This window comes from Oncorhynchus tshawytscha, linkage group LG12, assembly GCF_018296145.1.
Source record: "Oncorhynchus tshawytscha isolate Ot180627B linkage group LG12, Otsh_v2.0, whole genome shotgun sequence".
NCBI classification, from domain to species: domain Eukaryota; kingdom Metazoa; phylum Chordata; class Actinopteri; order Salmoniformes; family Salmonidae; genus Oncorhynchus; species Oncorhynchus tshawytscha.
The window spans coordinates 19915736-19936674 of record NC_056440.1 but is presented as its reverse complement, the minus strand read 5'-3'; the positions used below and the strand labels follow the sequence as shown (position 1 = coordinate 19936674).

The 20939-nt window shown below is 40.3% G+C and overlaps 1 protein-coding gene across 3 annotated transcripts; it reads left to right on the top strand.

The window, feature by feature from the left end:
- Positions 1-637: 637 nt before the first annotated feature.
- LOC112262667 (ABC-type oligopeptide transporter ABCB9-like) lies at positions 638-20853 on the top strand. 3 transcript variants are annotated; one of them, XM_024438346.2, is made up of 11 exons: positions 638-1740; positions 6379-6493; positions 6683-6813; positions 7943-8148; positions 8321-8518; positions 8798-8926; positions 9298-9351; positions 17943-18095; positions 18238-18397; positions 18621-18757; positions 19329-20853. In XM_024438346.2, the coding sequence occupies exons 1-11, from the start codon at positions 1041-1043 to the stop codon at positions 19647-19649; spliced, it is 2304 nt and encodes a 767-aa protein (XP_024294114.1). In that variant the 5' UTR covers positions 638-1040; the 3' UTR covers positions 19650-20853. The 3 variants fall into 3 exon arrangements, with proteins under 3 accessions (XP_024294114.1, XP_024294113.1, XP_024294111.1); XM_024438345.2 differs by having other exon boundaries at positions 9298-9486; XM_024438343.2 differs by having other exon boundaries at positions 639-1740; positions 9298-9486; positions 17922-18095.
- Positions 20854-20939: the final 86 nt, after the last annotated feature.

Here is a 20939-nt window from a genome sequence, read left to right as displayed (position 1 = left end):
TTTATCACATAAATGTAGACTATAAATGAAGTTGGGTCATAAAATGCAGGTGCAAGCAGAGTTGATATTAGCTAGCTAACAGACCTCTGTGACAAACCTGTATTCATGACTCATGAACACACTTGCTACTAGCAAACATACTGTAAGATGCTTTGCAGGTCGCTCACTATTGAACATAAAATTGGAACATTCATGCTAAGCTAGCATTGGAATTGACTATAATCGAAGGGTCTTGTTTTCTGGAATCAATTACCTGCAGTACCGGGGTCGGCCTTGAACTTCAAATTCTCAATGCGAGGGGGGCACTCGTTCTCCCCAGCTTCTTAGACTTGCTGTCAATTGGAATTAGAGATATATAACTCAGATTTCTATGTGCATTTGGTTGGGTCACCCAATAAGTTAGATATTGCAGCTTTAAGACTATAATGATAAATATTACTTTCACTTAATGCATATTTTAATGTTAATATTAAAATAAATATTGACTTGTTAGTTCTGTTTTTCATAAATGCTCTCTCCTCATTTACGCGCGCACACACTCTCTCTATTTTGAATAAACCTAATATAAATAACAATGTACAGGTCTGGTTGTCCATTTGCCCCGCCAAACCTTCTATTATCTTGAGGGAGGAGCCTCTCACACCATAACTATTACCGGCTTCCGTAAACACTAAACAATAAGGCATGAAACAAGAACGAGAGACGGGTCTGTCACCTAAAATATAATACATTGCTGAAGCAAGGACAGCTGTTAAGTAATCGAATACCAGAGAGAAGACAAGCAACAGTAGGGAAATGTGATAAAGTAACGCAAGCCCTTGAAACCTGATGTCACGGGCGCATTAGTGATCACGGTCGGCATACCATTTGAGTTGAATTCAAAACTAGTCTGAAAAAACCCTTTATAATTGTAATACCCTATTCATTTCTTCTAATACCAGCTCTATTAAAACAAATATAAAAAGCTATAGTTTGAGTTTCACTGAAACTTGTTTCTCCCAAGACTTTATGACATTACACCACTGACAGACTGAAACAGAATGGGGGTCATGGTAGTGGTGAGCTGCATCTTGGTATTCATCCTGATGGATGTTATTGTCACCACTGTCATCTACTTACACGGATCCCAGACTGCAATATTCACAGAGGATGGGCAGAACTTTGACATTCTCCACTCTGTCCTGGACCTCTGGGGTACTTTGCTGGTCAGAGTCTGCCTTCTGCTGGGGGCCTCCATAGGCGTGTTATGGAACAGAGTGGACGGTCCACACAGGGTCTCTGCCCTGGGGACCCTGACTCTCCTCATCTGCCTGACCATCAGTACCTATGCCTTAGCCAAGCTGCTGATCCTGTCGGAGCAGGGCGATCTGGCTCACCAACCCTGGTTTCTTAGCCTGTTCTCCTGGACCTGTGTGTCAGCGCTGGGGACCGTGCTCCTCTGGAGGCTCCTGGGAAGGACTCCCAACACTGTTACTGAAGGAGAGAGAGGTGGTGGTGGAGGAGGACATGGGGGCTCTGAGGAGACTGAGAGGCTGGTGGAGACAGCTGGAGAGAATGGCACTGAAGAGGTGGAGGAGCAAGGACAGGAGCATGGGGGGAAGAAGAGGAGGAGGGCTAGCAGGAAAGGGACACAGGACCAGACGGACTCAGGGGCCACAATGGGACGTCTGCTGTCCTACTGCAGTAAAGACGCTGGGCTGCTCTCGGTTGCCGTCCTCTTCCTCCTCATCTCTGCTGTGTGTGAGTAACTCTAACCCCTTATTTATGGTCATGGCTAGAAGGGATGCAGCTAATGTCGAGGTGATGTCAAAAGCAGTGGCGTGTATTCATGGATGCCAAGGGAAGCCAGGCTTCCCCCCCAAAATGACAAAGAAAATAACAAAAAAACATACAAAAATAATTTCTTATTTGTTTAATTGACAGAAAAAAACTTGAATTGTTGCATCTCCATTGTGTCGTTTTCCTCCGGTGACTAACTAGCTAGCTAAAATGGTCCCTTTCCTAAATTAGCCGTGGATGGAGATAGGGATTTGGACTTGGTTGTAACAGCCATCGATTACAAAGCCAATTCTGATCCAACCATAAATTCATACATTGATGTGCCCCTGATCTGAGAGGATAGGAGTTAGACGTATTATGCTAATGTTAACAAGCTAGCCTGGCATATCGTTGCCCATGAAAGGAAGTAAGGGTAGGAAGCATGTACAGTGCCTTCGGAAAGTATTCACACCCCTTGACTTTTTCCACATTTTGTTACATTTACAGCCTTATTCTAAAATGTATTTTTTTTAAAAATCCTCAGCAATCTACACACAATACCCCGTAATGACAAAGCAAAGTTTTTTGGGGGCAAATTTAGCAAATGTATTAAAAATAAAAAACAGAAATACCATATTTACATTAGTATTCAGACCCTTAGCTATGAGACTAGAAATTGAGCTCAGGTGCATCCTGTTTCCATTGATCATCCTGGAGATGTTTCTACAACTTGATTGGATTTCACCTGTGGTAAATTAAATTGATTGGACATGATTTGGAAAGGCACACACCTGTCTATTTATGGTCCCACAGTTGACAGTGCATGTCAGAGCAAAATCCACGCCATGAGGTTGAAGGAATTGTCCATAGAGCTCTGAGACAGAATTGTGTTGAGGAATAGATCTGGGGAAGGGTATGAAAAAAGGTCCCCAAGAACAACACAGTGGCTTCCATCATTCTTAAATGGAAGAAGTTTGGAACCACCAACACTCTTCCTAAAGCTGACTGACCGGCCAAACTGAGCAATCGGGGGAGAAAGGCCTTGGTCAGGGAGGTGACCAAGAGTCCAATGGTCACTCTGACACAGCTCTAGTTCCTCTGTGGAGATGGGAGAAACTTCCAGAAGAACACCCATCTCTGCAGCACTCCACCAATCAGGCCTTTATGGTAGATTGGCCAGACGGAAGCCCCTCCTCAGTAAAAGGCACCTTGAGACTCTGACCATGAGAAACAAGATTCTCTTTGACCTGAATACCAAGCGTCACGTCTGGAGGAAACCTGGCACCATCCCTACGATGAGGCATGGTGGTGGCAGCATCAAGCCGTGGGGATGTTTTTCAGTGGCAGGGGCTGGGAGACTAGTGAGGATCGAGGCAAAGATGAATGGGGCAAAGTACAGAGAGGTCCTTGATGAAAACCTGCTCCAGAGCGCTCAGGACCTCAGACTGATCGAAGGTTCACCTTCCAACAGGACAACGACCTTAAGCACACAGCCAAGACAACGCAGGAGAAGCTTCGCGACAAGTCTCTGAATTAGAGGTCGACCGATTAATCAGGGCCGACTTCAAGTTTTCATAACAATCGGAAATCGTTATTTTTGAACACCGATTTTAATTTTATTTTAATTATTATTTTATTTTTTAAACCTTTATTTAACTAGGTGCGTCAGTTAAGAACACATTCTTATTCTCAATGACGGCCTAGGAATGGTGGGTTAACTGCCTTGTTCAGGGGCAGAACGACAGATTTTTACCTTGTCAGCTCAGGGATTCAATCTTGCAACCTTATGGTCCAACGCTCTAACCACCTGCCTCACGAGGAGCCTGCCTGTTACGCGAATGCAGTAAGAAGCCAAGGTTGCTAGCTAGCATTAAACTTATCTTATAAAAAACAATCAATCAATCAATCAATCATAATCACTAGTTATAACTACATATGGTTGATGATATTACTAGTTTATGTAGCGTGTCCTGCGTTGCATATAATCGATGCCGTGCGCATTCGCGAAAAAGGACTGTCATTGCTCCAACATGTACCTAACCATAAACATCAATGCCTTTCTTAAAATCAATACACAGAAGTATATATTTTTAAACCTGAATATTTAGCTAAAAGAAATCCAGGTTAGCAGGCAATATTAACCAGGTGAAATTGTGTCACTTCTCTTGCGTTCATTGCACACAGAGTCAGGGTATATGCAACAGTTTGGGCCGCCTGGCTCATTGCGAAGGTTGTGCAATGTAACAGGAATATTTAGACTTATGGATGCCACCCGTTAGATAAAATATGGAACGGTTCCGTATTTCTCTGAAAGAATAAACGTTTTGTTTTCGAGATGATAGTTTCCGGATTCGACCATATTAATGACCTAAAGCTCGTATTTCTGTGTGTTACTATGTTATAATTACGTCTATGATTTGATAGAGCAGTCTGACTGAGCGATGGTAGGCACCAGCAGGCTCGTAAGCATTCATTCAAACAGCACTTTTGTGCGTTTGCCAGCAGCTCTTCGCAATGCTTCAAGCATTGTGCTGTTTATGACTTCAAGCCTATCAACTCCCGAGATTAGGCAGGTGTAACCGATGTGAAATCGCTAGCTAGTTAGCGGGATGCGCGCTAATAGTGTTTTCAAACGTCACTCGCTCTGGGACTTGGAGTAGTTGTTCCCCTTGCTCTGCATGGGTAACGCTGCTTCGAGGGTGGCTGTTGTCGATGTGTTCCTGGTTCGAGCCCAGGTAAGAGTGAGGAGAGGGATGGAAGCTATACTGTTACACTGGCAATACTAAAGTGCCTATAAGAACATCCAATAGTCAAAGGTATATGAAATACAAATCGTATAGAGAGAAATAGTCCTATAATTCCTATAATAACTACAACCTAAAACATCTTGCCTGGGAATATTGAAGACTCATGTTAAAAGGAACCACCAGCTTTCATATGTTCTCATGTTCTGAGCAAGGAACTTAAACGTTAGATTTCTTACATGGCACATATTACACTTTTACTTTCTTCTCCAACACTTTGTTTTTGCATTATTTAAACCAAATTGAACATGTTTCATTATTTATTTGAGGCTAAATTGATTTTATTGATGTTAAAATAAGTGTTAATTCTGTATTGTTGTAATTGTCATTATCACCAATTAATCGGTATCTACATTTTTTTGGTCCTCCAATAATCGGCGTTGAAAAATCATAATCGGTCGACCTCTACTCTGAATGTCCTTGAGTGGCAAACAAGAGCCCGGACTTGAACCCGATTGAACATCTCTGGAGAGGCCTGAAAATAGCTGTGCAGCAACACTCTCCATCCAACTGGACAGTGCTTTTTTAGGTTTTGTGGAATTCACAGATCACATGTTGCTCTCCGGTTTTGTCGTGAAACAAAGGTGTGGTTGAATTCATTTATCCACTGTCTTCTTATTGTCTCGTCTTTAGCCGTCTATATCATGGTGTCAAGGCATGTGAACTAAAAGGTTATAGAGCAAACAATGTATTTATCACAAGACATGTTGTAATATGTAATCTTTTTAATGGATTGGCTTCCCCAGTGATTTTACCCAAGCACTGCTACTGGTCAAAAGTTGCATGCTTGAGTTGCATGTGGGATCATTTTTTCATTTTAGCTAACCCTAACCCTTTTCCTATCTTTAACCTAATTCTCCTAACATGCCACGCTAATTCAGCTAACCTGCTACGAAAAGTCACTTCTGACAGCTGCAATCATCCCATCTAGTCAAAACCCTTATTTAAACTCAAATCTCAGATGACTAGGGCTTGACCCAATGTCTCACGTTAGGCTCGTCTCTCAACCTATACGGCCTTCGCGCTATCTGATGTGAGACAATGGGGCCTGACCAGGAACAACTCATGGCTCCTATAGCTTATTACTAGGGCCACAGAGTTCTTCTTGGTCAGTAACATGTCAAAAGGGGACCATCGCGCTCTCCCAGAAGAATTCATACAATCCAAAGATGTAATGAGTCCACACTCAAAAAGAGGTCACAAAGCTTACTTCATTTTGAAAGTATTTTTTATTATTTTCACTGCATCAGGAATAGCGTACACGTGCAGTGAAAAAACAACAAATGAAGTAAGCTTTATGTGACACCTTTTTGAGTGCGGACCCATGACACGTCTTGTTGGTCAGTAACATGGTCAGGAAAAACTCTGGGCCCTTTAGATGACAAATCAAGTTGCTTAATGATCACCATTGTTAGGCATACACTTTACACAGTAGTGTGTGACATAGTATTCTATCTACAGTAGGTCAAAGGTGAACATGGGTAATAAAGCCACAATACTATCTTTGAAGTTCTGTTTTGATCCCATGCGTTTGTGTTTTATGACGGTGTTACTCATACCAGCATTGTATTGCATTTACGATTGCAATATGTTTCTCTACTACTTATTAGCCAAACTTACTGTCCAATTACAGTAGATGACTCGTGCAACATGAGTAAATAACCTAAGCATGTTGTATAACTATTGCGCTATTCTTACTAATTTCCCTTCATTAGAGACAACAGTATGTTGCATTACCATATTTCTATTTTCACACTGTTGTGCTTATTTTTAGCATTTCATAACAGTTAACGACACAATGTTATCCCATTCATAGGTGAGGCCTTCATCCCCTACTACATTGGGCAGGCTATAGATGGTGTTGTTATTCACAAAAGTATGGAGTACTTTACCAAGCCCCTGATCACCCTTACGGTGTTGGCCTTAGCCAGGTAAGAGACTATGAATTGTTGAAGTTGTGTGTGTGTTGTGTTAACTTTTTAGACTATGTTGTGTGCTATATCTTCTCTGATGGACTGTATCTGTGCTTGATTCTACATTTGAATAGATTATGACGTACATTCTTGTGTGTTTTTTGCGTATATCCTCGGCAGTGTTTAATTTCTTGCATCTCTTCTCAGCTCTATTGCCGTTGGTGTACGAGGTGGTCTCTTTAGTCTAACATTTGCCAGACTGAATCTTCGCCTGCGGAACCTTCTCTTCAGATCTCTGATGCGTCAGGAGATAGGCTTCTTTGATGCTAACCACACAGGTGACATCTCAGTTGCGTACCGAATTGCATCCTATTCCCTTATAGTGCACTATGGGCCCTGGTCAAAAGTAGTAGACTATATAGGGAATAGGGTATCATTTAGGAGGTATTGTAGACCTCAACACTTATTTCCATTCATTCCCTTTTCCTTTGTTCCTCTGATCAGAAGATACATAAAACACTTGCCTACGCTTTACGTTAAGCCTGCAGGTATAATCTTTTCTTAGATCCCCATCAGCTTACACTATAACAAGAGCTAGTCTACCTGTTATAGCAATTTGTAATGCTTTCTAACTTGTTCATGCTTTCTAACTTGTTGTTCATGCTTTCTAACTTGTTGTTCATGCTTTCTAACTTGTTGTTCATACTTTCTAACTTGTTGTTCATACTTTCTAACTTGTTGTTCATGCTTTCTAACTTGTTGTTCATACTTTCTAACTTGTTGTTCATACTTTCTAACTTGTTGTTCATGCTTTCTAACTAGTTATTAATGGTTTATAACTAGTTATTAATGCATTATAACTTGTTATAAGGATGTATAATATGTCTAAAGTGATAATTTCTTATAACAATGCTTATATCTCTTTATGCCTACAGGCTTTAAGTAAAGCGTTAAAGTTGTGGAGGAAAAAACCCACCCTGAAGGGAATTGAATCTCAAAATACAGTAAAGCTTTATTTGAGCATGCGTAAGAAAACAAATTCAACTCGCTCTTTGTTCTCATAGACATTTTATACAGACCGAGGATGGGTGTGGTGTTTCACATGTCATTCGTATGAGTCCGGTAATTCTGCTTATCATTAGATAGCAGCCCCACAGGCAGAAGACAAATCATACCAAGGACACTGATTAAGAGCAGTCTTACAGACACTAAGAGGAATCGGATCGGTCCCTTCTTCAGGGCATATAAGATAACAAATAAAATGTTCCTCTTCCACAAAGTGTAAAAGCTTTTCTTTCTCCTGGGCCCAGAGTTTGGTCCTCATGGCGGTGATCCCGGTTCGGTCCCTGCATGAGCCCTATACAATGTTTCCCTGCTTCTGTTCCTATCCTGTTATAAAGTAATGAGAATACGAAAGTTTGGAAAGAGTTTAGAAAAAGTACAAGAAAAAAACTGTTTGTCCTCCAGGTGACATCACCTCTCGCCTGTCCTCTGACACTACACAAGTGAGTGACTTGATCTCACTGAACATCAACATGTTCCTAAAGAGTATGGTGAAGGGCATAGGGTTCTTCATCTTCATGTTCGGGATTTCCTGGAAGCTGACTCTCGTCACCATTATGGGATTCCCCTTCATCGCAGTCATCTCCAAAGTCTATGGGGAGTACTACAAGGTACACACACGCACAAGCAAGCACACACTCAAACGGACAAACACATACACACTTCCCTTGTCTTTCCGAACAAATGTCCCCAGCCCATTTATTAAGTTGAAATACTTATGTGTATGAACAGATTAATTCACACCGTATTTAGTTTGTACATTTTCTTATGAACCATTCTTAGAGACTGACCAAAGAGGTCCAGACTGCCCTGGCTCAGGCTAACCAGGTGGCCGAGGAGACCATTTCAGCCATGAAGACGGTACGCAGCTTTGCCAATGAGGAACAGGAGGCTGATTCCTACTACGGCAGGCTACAGGTCATGTTTCAGCTGAACAAGAAGCAAGCGTTGGCCTATGCCCTCTACATGTGGTCCAGTTGTGTAGGTATTACCCAGATGTGAGACCGTCACTGTAAATAAGAATCAAGAATTTTGTTCTTAACTGACTCGACAGGTTGAATAAAAGTGAAATAAATAAAGATAGACTGGGACTGAATGTTGCTCTGACATACAACAGATGGAGATTTAAGGAGCTGCCTCATGTTTTATATCTGTTTTGTGTGTTTTTTTTATTGTATGCACTGTGTCGGGGCTATACCCTTGTCGTTGGTTACATTCACAAATTCACAAGAGTTTCAAATGTGTTTGTTATTGCTTCAGATCTCAGAGCTTGTTCTTGAAGTGGCTATCCTCTTCTATGGCGGTCACCTGGTCGTTACTGAGCAGATGAGTGGAGGGGGCCTGATATCATTCATCTTATATGAGCTGGAGCTAGGAGAGTGCCTGGAGGCAAGTCTGACTCATTCAAATCAAATCAAAGTTTATTTGTCACATGACAGAATACAACGGGTGTAAACCATACAGTGAAATGCTTACTTACAAGCTCCTTCTCAACCATGCAGAGCTCAAAATCAGAGGTCTGAAATAGAAAGTAGGATCTTTACAAAGCAAGGAAACAACACTAGGTCTGATAAAAATAAAAGCACATATACTGTACATCTGTAACTGTACACATGACAATCACAACCTATCCCTTTAGAAAGCTTACATTACCATAGGCAAGATGATGAAGACTTTCACTATGAAAATCCAGAGTAACTGAAAAAGACCATGATAATTGTATTATCATTATCTCCTGTCTTGATTGAATTGTGTTACAGAGCATAGCATCGGTCTACACGGGTCTCATGCAGGGAGTGGGAGCAGCTGAGAAGGTATTTGAGTACATGGACAGGGAGTCCAAACACCCACATGATGGGAAAGAGGTCCCTGATACCTGCAAAGGACTGGTCGAGTTTAAAGATGTCACGTTTTCCTACCCAACACGGCCCGAAACAGAAATTCTAAAGGTATGTGTCAGCTGACCATTAAAATTGAGCTCAAAGCTAAACTGCTGAGTGGAGCTATAGACAGAAAAACTTGTCAGGCAATTCTGTATCATTTCATGCCAGTAGAAAGTTTATACACCATTACCATAGAGTAAAGTTAACCGCTACACGTCTCTTGTCTATCGTTATAAAATAAAGCTATTAATCAATGTCAGTACATTTCGTCATGTCTAAACGTATATTTGTGATATACTGTATGTATGCCTATGCCATGATGGCTGGGTGTGAATGAAGGGATGGTTTGTGTCAGAGCCATCTATTTAGAGCACAGGTGTCAAACTCATTCCAGGGAGGGCCGAGTGTCTGCGGGTTTTCGCTCCTCCCTTGTACTTGATTGATGAATTAAGGTCACTAATTAGTAAGGAACTTCCCTCACTTGGTTGTCTAGGTCTTAATTGAAAGGAAAAAACAAAAACCAGCAGACACTAGGCACTCCATGGAATGAGTTTGATACCCCTGATATTGTAATTTGGCAATATGACTGTAATGAAAACTGTAATGAATATAAACTATGTAGAACTGATAGCTCTGTCCAGTACCACAGGCTTCCATCGAAATATAAATCAAATCCAAATGTATTGGTCACGTACACAGTTTTGTAGATGTTATCACAGGTGCAGCGAAATGCTTATGTTTCTAGCAATGCAGCAATATTTAGCAGTACAATAACAATATACAGATCATCTAAAAGTAAAAAGAAAAATTAAGACATGTCAGAATGAGAAATGTCAGAACGAGCAATGTCACAGTCTGGAATATAAATAAATATATATGTGAATGGTGTGCATAGAGAGCACATACAGTGCCTTCAGAAAGTATTCATACCCCTTGACTTATTCCACTTTTTGTTGCGTTACAGCCTGAATTCAAAAGTGATTAAATCATTGTTTTCTCATCCATCTACACACAAATACCCCATAATGACAGAGTGAAAACATGTTTTAAGAAATGTTTGCAAATGTATTAAATTAAATACAGAAATATATCATTTTCACAAGTATTCACTCCTCTGAGTCTATACATCTTAGAGTTGCCTTTGGAAACAAATACAGCTGTGAGTCTTCATGGGAAAGTCTCTACGAGCTTTGCACCACTTTTTATTTTCAAAATTCTTCAAGCTCTAATTGGTTGTTGATCATTGCTAGACAACCATTTTCAAGTCTTGCCATAGATTTTCTAGCAGATCCAGGTGTGCAAAGCTCTTAGAGACTTACTCAGAAAGACTCACAGCTGTAATTGCTGCTAAAGGTGGTTATTAACTCAGGGGTGTGAATACTTATGTAAATGAGATATTTCTTTATTTAATTTTCAATAATTTTGCACACATACAATGCCTATAGAAAGTCCCCCCCCGAACTTTATTCACATTTTGTTGTGTTACAAAGTGTGATTTAAATAGATTGAATTAAAACATTTTGTCATAGATCCACACAAAATTAACCATAATGTCAAAGTGAAAAATAAATCCTACACATTTTTACAAATGAATAACAATTAAATAACACAAAAATTGTTGCTGAGTAAGTATTCACCCCTTTAGTATTTATTAGGATCCCCAACTAGCTGCTGCAGAGGCAGCGGCTACTCTTCCTGGGGTCTAAACAGGAAACAACACAAATCAAATCCAAATAAAATGTTATTTGTCACATACACATGTTTAACAGATGTTATTGTGGGTGTAGCAAAATGCTTGTTTCTAGCTCCAACAGTGCAGTAATATCTAACAAGTAATATCTAACAATACACAGTCTAAAGTAAAATAATGGAATTAAGAATATATAAATATTTGGACGAGCAATGTCAGAGCGGCATAGACTAATATACAGTAAAATAGGGCAGAATACAGTATATACATATGAGATGAGTAATGCAAAATATGTAAACATTATTAAAGTGACTAGTGTTCTAATTATTAAAGTGGCCAGTGATTTCAAGTCTATGTATAGGACAGCAGCCTCTAATATGGCAACAACACAACCAATTTAAAATATAATATACATACATCGACATACATAGCACTGCATTTACATTACAATTTAGCCATTCAGCAGACGCTGGCATCCACAGAGACCCACTGCTAGTGCATTCATCTTAAGATAGCCAGGCGAGCATAGGCGAGACAACCATATTGTAGTCGTATCTCAACCACTTATCACATACAGTACATAATACAAAACAAAATGCATGAAAATGTCTGTTGCTTCACAGTCCCCGTCATGCTGTAAGGTGTTCTTTTATAAGTTTTTAGTTGGATTTGGTGTTATTGCTAGCTTGGGTTCAGTGGTGTAGTGCTCTTTTTTTTAGGCAAGGGAGGCAAAAAAAAAATGTAAATTACATCATCGTTTCCTCTATCAACGTTTGTATGGACAGATGTAGCCTGTCATTATACAATATGCATAACATGCATCCTCCAGTTGCAACTTCTGTCTATGCCCACATATATTGTCCCAAGAACATGTTCTATTTTTAAAACCCTCAAACACCAAGTTAGGCATATGTGGCCGATGTGAAATGGCTAGGTCGTGAGCGGTGGTGCGCGCTAATAGTGTTTCAGTCGGTGACTTCACTCACTCGATGGGTAACGATGCTTCGTGAGTGACTGTGGTTGATGTGTGCAGAGGGTCCCTGGTTCGAGCCCAGGTTGGGGCGAGGAGGGGGACGGAAGCACATGTTACACATACATAATTTCAATATAGACCGTTATCACTGTCATGTTGAAACTGCATCTGCATGCCATCCATTTCAATGATCTCAATAAGTTTCATGGTAATAGCCAATGCATTTAGATCTTCCTGAAATAGTTTCGTGAGCGAATTTGAGCAGAGGGTGTTAACAAACTATTAAACGTTCTTATATTTTGTTTAAATCAAAGCATGTATAATGCATAGTGGCGCGCTCTGTTGAGTTTTTGCGCATGATTAAACATGTTGACTCTTCATCTTCAGCTAACCATTGTAAAATCTCATTAGAAAGGTGTTGTTTGTGTAACAGTAACATTTTAGGTCTACTATGCTTTTCTATTACAGTATATTCGGTTCTGTTATGTAAAATACTAATGATCTTGCAAGACATTGATTCAGCTTTAATCTAACTTTCCTAAACAAGCACCATTGTTGGAAGTGATAATCTTCTATTTATAATAATAATCATAATAATAAGTGATGAGTATAAGACTATTAGATAATGAAAGCACAGCGCCAGGATCGCGCAATGATATTAAAGAACTTGAACCAATTTGTGGTGCCGAATGATAACTCTGCCATTCGGCCAGTTCAGGAAAAAACAATAATTTCAGTTTAAGCTCATAGGCTTACGGTTACGTGGTATAGTTATGTGTAGGTTATAGCCTAATAAATACATATATCTTAATGTCATTGCACTGTTTGCAGGAGAGTTTAAGTTGCGCGTAGGCATTTCTTTGTATTGTGTAGTTTACACTACGCTGTATTGATTGATTGATTTGTTATTTTTATTTAACCTTTATTTAACTAGGCAAATCAGTTAAGAACGCATTCTTATTTACAATGACGGCCTATCCCGGCCAAACCTGGACAACTCAGGGCCAATTGTGCGCCGCCCTATTGGACTCCCAATCACGGCCGGATGTAAGCCTGGATTTATTTAATTTATTAGACAATTGTTAAAATACATAGTTAAGGGCCAGCCGGTGACTCCTCCATGTACAATTTTCAAAAATCATCAAGGATAACACAATAAAGCTTAAAAGCTTATTTCCATTGTGGTCCCTTTGGAAGGGGGATGCAGCAAGGTTTGGCGGCAATAGCAGGGGCAACAGACAATGACAGACAAAATTGTTGTTTATTTCATCAAATGAGCTAATTACTAGTTTCATTTCCTAATAAACAACTATTGACAGGTACTTGTCTCACATACCCTTAATATATAAAACAATCAATCCCTAATATGTACAAGACAATCACAATATGATACACAACAGACACCAAAAGACAAGATCGGGCGTTTCCTTCTCAGCCACGTACTATAATTGTACGACTCACTTTTGGAACATGCTACTATTTAGCTATTTTTTCAGTAAGAACTTCAAACTACCCATTGAAGGTATACGTTTCAAATTCAATGGAAGACAATTTCAAAGATTGGCAACTGAGTACAAAAAAAGTGTATTTCCCCATACCACTATTACATCTAAAGGGAATAATGATGGTTATCCCGGACCAAGTTAATGTTGTTACATAGGTGCCTGAGGATCATACGGTAGACAATCATGTGTACAAGACACAATTTAATCTGAGAGACTCTTCTCCACTTTGAGCCATTTAAGGCTTTCAAAGCGGGAATGATTAAGATGAGTACGTGCTGGAAGTTTAAGAATAATCCTGACTAATTTGTTCTGTGATATCTGCAATTTATTTTTAATTATCATGGGGGCACTATTGCACCAGGAAGAGCACGCATAGTCGAAGTGGCACAGAACAAGAGCCCCTGATTTCATTAGCTTGAACACGTGGCTACAATATACCCTATTACAGAATAAAATAAAACATAGAGTTGAACTACAGATTCATTTAATGTATTTGTCTAGATGTAAACATGATATCAAATCAATTGACCAAGTAGTGAACGTTAATAAATATAATTTCAGGAAATTTGTTTTAAAACAGCGAAAAAAAATCAAGCTTTTGGTGTGGTGTATTCATGCATTTCAATAAATTATAACCTAAATAAATGCATTATTACCTCCAATTTGGCCCAATTCACATTTCCAATTTCCCACACTGACATACCAAGCTAGATTGGGCCACGAGTCTCAGTCAATAGCCAATCAGCTACATATCCCAAGCACGGCTACAGCAACTTCTAGAGAAGTTCAGGCTCCTTCGGCATTGCGGTGACTACTTTGGTTTGGGTGTGCTCGGCAGAACGGTGTTGCGGTAACCTAGTGGTCACACATCGTTCTGGGTTCCACTGCGCAAGAGAGGGTCCGTCGATATTTATGGACTTCAAGGGAAGCACATGATGATTTTAATTGTTTTTTTCAACGTTCTGATTGGCCAAAGTGGGCAAGCCTCCATCTGACTTTCACAGTGCGCATACACAGCATACAGTATTCTCGCCATCGCCAGAGAGAAGACAGGGAAGAAACCACCATTTACTTACCTCTAGGCTGCTATACATATTTATTTGGTTTGCCATTCTATCGTTTTTCATGGAATTTATGGTGAATAAATATAACATATTTCGAATTTAGGAGAATACATTTTCCAGAAATAGTGTTCCCAACTCTTGTACCAATTCTCAAATTGAAAAAGGTTAGGGAGCACCGCAGCGGTCCCTAACAGCAGCGGAGTTCCATGTAGCCATGGCTGTATTTAATACTGTGTGTTTCCCAGGCTCTTTTCTGGACCTGGGAACTGTCAAGAGACCTCTGGTTGTTTAGGCAAGCCTAAATAAGTTCAGAAGGAAAATGTGGCTTAACAAATCACATCATAATTTATATGGACTCACACTGTGTGAAATAATAGGGGTTGGCAGGATTTTTGAATGACAACCCTTTCCTCTGTCACCCATATTTACAACATGAATTTCAAGCACAGATTTAATTACAAAGACCAGGGAGCTTTTCGAAAGCCTCATAAAGACGGGCAATGATTGGTAGATGTGTAACAATAACAAATCAGACATTGAATACACACTACACTGCCAAAAATATGTGGACACCCCTTCAAATGAGTGGATTATGCTATTTCAGCCACACTTGTTGCTGACAGTATATAAAATCAAGCACACCACCAGGCAATCTCCATAGACAAACATTAACAGTAGAATGGCTCAGTGTCTTTCAACTTGGCACCGTCATAGAATGCCACCTTTCCAAGTAATTTCGTCAAATTTCTGCCCAGTTAGATCTACCCTGGTCAACTGTAAGTGCTGTTATTGTGAAGTGGAAACATATAGGAGCAACAACGGCTCAGCCGCAATGTTGTAGGCCTCACAAGCTCACAGAACGGGACCATTGAGGGCTGATGCCTGTAGTGCGTAAGAATTGTCTGTCTTCGGTTGCAACGCTCTCTATGAAGTTTCAAACTGCCTCTGGAAGCAACGTCAGCACAATAACTGTTCGTCAGGAACTTCATGAAATGGGTTTCCATGGCCGAGCAGCCGCACACAAGCTTAAGATCACCATGCGCAATGCCAAACGTCGGCTGGAGGGGTATAAAGCTCGCCGCCATTGGACTCTGGAGCATTGGAAACACGTTCTCTGGAGTGATGAATCACGCTTCACCATCTGGCAGTCCAAAGGGTGAATCTGGGTTTGGCGGATAGTAGGACAACGCTACCTGCCCCAATGCATAGTGCCAACTGTAAGGTTTGGTAGAGGAGGAATAATGGTCTGGGGCTGTTTCCTCTCACTAGCCCCTTAGTTCCAGTGAAGGCAAATCTTAACGCTGCAGCATACAATGACATTGTAGACGATTCAGTGTTTCCAACTTCGTGGCAACAGTTTGGGGAAGGCCCTAACCTGTTTCACCATGACAATGCCCCAGTGCACAAAGCGAGGTCGATACAGAAATGGTTTGTTGAGATCAGTGTGAAAGATCTTGACTGGCCTACCCCAAACCCTGACTTCAACCCCATCGAACACCTTTGGGATGAATTAGAATGCCGACTGCGAGCCAGGCCTAATCGCCCAACATCAGTGCCCGACCTCACTAATGCTTTTGTGGCTGAATGGAAGCAAGTCCCTGGAGCGATGTTCCAACATCTAGTGGAAAGCCTTCCCAGAAGAGTGGCGGCTGCTATAGCCGCAAAGGGGAACCATGATTTTGTAATGAGATGTTTGACGAGCTGGTGTCCACATACCTTTGGCCAAGTAGTGTATCTTTAAGCATGTCAAGTTAATAATTATGCGGTGGATGATATGTTTTACCACCCACACATCAAAGAGGCAGTCGCCCTTCTGAACTGAGCTGCAGGACAGGAAGGAAACTGCTTAGGGATGGCACCATGAGGCCATTGGTAATTTAAAACAGCTACAGAGTTCAATGGCTGTGATGGGAGAAAACTGAGGATGGATCAACAACATTGTAGTGACTCCACAATAATGACCTAAATGACAGAGTGAAAAGAATACAAATATTCCAAAACATGCAACAAGGCACTAAAGTAATACTGCAAAAAACAAGGCAAAACTGAGGATGGATCAACAACATTGTAGTGACTTCACAATAATGACCTAAATGACAGAGTGAAAAGAATACAAATATTCCAAAACATGCAACAAGGCACTAAAGTAATACTGCAAAAAACAAGGCAAAACTGAGGATGGATCAACAACATTGTAGTGACTCCACAATAATGACCTAAATGACAGAGTGAAAAGAATACAAATATTCCAAAACATGCAACAAGGCACTAAAGTAATACTGCAAAAAACAAGGCAAAACTGAGGATGGATCAACAACATTGTAGTGACTCCACAATAATGACCTAAATGACAGAGTGAAAAGAATACAAATATTCCAAAACATGCAACAAGGCACTAAAGTAATACTGCCTGCAAAAAACAAGGCAAAACTGAGGATGGATCAACAACATTGTAGTGACTCCACAATAATGACCTAAATGACAGAGTGAAAAGAATACAAATATTCCAAAACATGCAACAAGGCACTAAAGTAATACTGCAAAAAACAAGGCAAAACAAGGCAAAACTGAGGATGGATCAAGAACATTGTAGTGACTCCACAATAATGACCTAAATGACAGAGTGAAAAGAAGAATACAAATATTCCAAAACATGCAACAAGGCACTAAAGTAATACTGCAAAAAACAAGGCAAAGGAATATACTTTTTGACCTAAAAGCAAAGCCTTATGTTTGGGGCAAACACAATACATCATTGTGTAGCTGCCTCTTTATTTTCAATCATGGTGGTGGCTGCATCATGGTATGGGTATGCTTGACATCAGCAAAGACTGGGAGTTTTTAAGGATGAAAAGAAACTGGTTGGAGCTAAGCACATGCAAAATCCTAGAGGAAAACCTGCTTCAGTCTGCTTTACACCAGACACTGGAATTCACAATCTGCTTGATAATCTATGGCAAGACTTGAACATTTCTGTCTAGCCATGATACCCAACACCTTGACAGAACTTGAAGAATTTTGAAAAGAATAATGGGCAAATATTGCACAATTCAGGTCTGCAAAGCTCTTAAGAGACTGCCAAAGGGGTTTTAAACATGTATTGACTCTGAAATTTCTTCCACTTTTACATTACAGTGTTCTGTGTAAATTGTTGACAAAAGAAATACAATTAAATCTATTTTAGTCCCACTTTGTAACGCAACAAAATGTGAAAAACGTTCAAGGGGTTGTAGTTCTAAACTGTATATGACTCTGGTTTGTGTCTCCAGAGTGTGTCTTTCACTTTGCAGCCTGGCGAGGTGACAGCCTTGGTGGGACCATCAGGCAGTGGGAAGAGCTCCTGTGTGGGGCTCCTAGAGAACTTCTACCCCCCACAACAAGGCCAGGTGCTGCTGGACGGCCGGCAGGTGCACACCTACCAGCATGACCTCCTCCACTCACAGGTCAGCACTCCACACTTGCTAGATATAGATTATACTTTTTAAACACCAGAGGGAAGCAGTGTTCCTTTTTAGTTGAAGACTGGTAAAGAACCCTATGCAGGATCCCTATCCCTATGCCTCTGTATCTGTGTTGTTTTTGCAGGTAGCACTTGTGGGCCAGGAGCCTGTCCTGTTTGCCCGTTCTGTAGAGCAGAACATAACCTATGGCCTGACTGATATCCCTATGGAGGCTGTGGTGCAGGCAGCCACCAAGGCAAATGCACACGACTTCATCACCAGTCTAACCAATGGCTATGATACAGGTGATATTAATGCTATTGCCTAAGCTGTTGGAGTGAAATATAAAAACTAACATCTTAGGAGGTAACTAAAAACTACTGAATCTTACGATGTTTACAGCAACATATGAAAATTGGCCGATCAGTATGTTGAGAAACACAGCATATCCTCACAATGTTCATAGGATTTTGCCTTTCTATTTTAAAATCTCTAATGCAGTGGAACTGTTCCTCATTCCTTTCTTAGGAGTGGGTGAGAAGGGGACCCAGTTGTCAGGGGGACAGAAGCAACGGGTGGCCATCGCAAGGGCACTCATCCGCAACCCACATGTTCTGATCCTGGACGAGGCCACCAGTGCACTGGATGCAGAGAGCGAACATGTTGTAGGTTAAAAGGCAGGCCAAATCAGTGTTCTGTGATCGTGTTCTGTAATCTGTGTTTAATTAGATCATGTTGTGAATTATAGATCAAGATAATGTATGTCCTGAAAAATGAAAACCCTTCCCTGCCTTGGTGGCTTTAAAGAGGAAGAGTGTATATTGTGTAATATCCATCTCCTCAAGTTTCATGACAATAACCTACTTCTTGTTTTAGTTCAATAACCTAGTTCTTTAAATCTAATCTAATGTTAGCAGTCTAATGTTATTATAAGGACTCTCAGCTGCTGGTGTCCTCTCCCTGCTCTCTGTCTTCAGGCAAATCAAGTATTGAACTATACTAGATACTATTAACCCTGGAGAATCCTCTTTAGTATAAATAAACTGTCTGCAATGTAACTATGCTGCTTTCAAAATGTCAGTATTATTGCAGAAGAATGTTTTCCAGCATTCAAACATATTCTCTTTATCTGTTGTCTTGAATTTGATGCCACTTTATCTAGTTTTCTGAATACTATGTATTGTGTTATTTAGACTTAGTGTAGCTTAGGATTCTCTCCCTGTTCTCTCTCCTCAGGTCCAGCAGGCCCTGAACAACAAAATGCGTCAGCACACAGTGCTGGTGATCGCCCATCGCCTCAGCACAGTGGAAAAGGCAAACAACATCATAGTTATCAACCACGGCTGTGTGGTGGAGCAGGGGCCACACAACCAACTCATGGCCAAGGGGGGCCTGTACTGCAAGCTGGTGCAGAGGCAGGTCCTGGGCATCGAGACAGGGGCAGAGGTCCTCAACACCCCAGAGAAGCACTCCTGGAAGTCCGAGGGGGGTAGTCAGCGGAGTGGACCTGATAGCAGCAGTCCCAGTAAGTCTGAATGTGAAGCACCATGCTACTGAGAGAGCTTGGGCTCTATCGGTAGCTAACACTTACTGACTGACAATCATGGACTAAGGAGTACACCATATCCAAGGAATTACATTACAGTACCCTAGATTCATTAAAGGCCAATAATAATAATAATAAATAATAAAAACATATATATTGTGTTTTATATATATTCCCACGCTATGCGGTTGGAATAGTACTGTGAAATTGTGAAAATGATGATAATGTCCTTTTAGTGTAAGAGCTGTTTGGAAAGACCTGTTTTGGTGGGATGGAGTTTTGGCCTGATTGGTGAAATCACCAGGCGGTAAATTAGTTAAAGGTCAAACTCCACCCCTTTCTCAATTTTCTATCAAAACAGCTGCATTGGACCTTTTTAAGGGATTTAACGGTGTCCAAAACCATGAATAATGCATAATTATTGAATAATCAATAAGAGTATTGGGATTTGGTAGCCATTTGACCAGCTTTGATGGACTTGAATGAGCAACACTTTAATTAGTTTTCAATGTTATTTTTCATAGAGTCGATTATACAGTCTATGGTTATCACAGTGGTCTTCGTGTTGAACATACATGTATTTTGAGGTGGAGACAGCTCAAGACAAAGTTAACATCGTTGATTGTATGACGTACAAAAGAGTAATAGTATTGTGATACTTTATTTCTTATGGCAATACTAGGTGGAAATGGTAAAGGCATCTCCGCTTACATGTCAACAACTAAGCCTCTCTCTGTTAATGGATAAATGTGTACTGTATACAGGACAGAGAGGTGCCTTCGCTGGAGACTTTATTTTTGAATGATTTGCAAATCAATGGGAAGTGCATTATCTTCAAACTATGACACTATCATTGCTGATTTTGAATAGATTACATTTTATGTTAATACTGTCTGATTCTTGATTTTGCACAATTAAACATCAATTTACTGATTGAACTGAAATATGACTGTCATTCTGAACTACGCTACTAAAAACATATTGGTTGTTGTTGCCTATTGGTTTTACTGTAGCAGAGATGGCTCTGACTGTAGTATATTTAGATCATAGCATTTCTAAACCTAACACGAATACTGTACTTTTTCTCTTATTATTTTTACAATTTCAAATCACAACACAATAACAAAACAGGATATCAGTACACTTATATTTTCTCTGAAGAGACTTAAAATTACTACTTTTTATTTTAATAAAAAAATAAAAAAAATAACTATACGTTCTGTAGTGTACTGTCTTTGGTATGATGTCAAATCCCCACCAATCCTGTCCTAGAGACCCACAGCTTCCGGTGATACTCTAGC

Excerpts from the sequence above, each read along its gene's own strand:
- LOC112262667 (XM_024438343.2), top strand. The coding sequence starts at position 1,041 with ATGGGGGTCATGGTAGTGGTGAGCTGCATCTTGGTATTCATCCTGATG. Across the intron at positions 8,519-8,797 it reads TCTACATGTGGTCCAGTTGT|ATCTCAGAGCTTGTTCTTGA; the intron begins GTAGGTATTACC and ends TTATTGCTTCAG. Across the intron at positions 18,096-18,237 it reads ATGACCTCCTCCACTCACAG|GTAGCACTTGTGGGCCAGGA; the intron begins GTCAGCACTCCA and ends TTGTTTTTGCAG.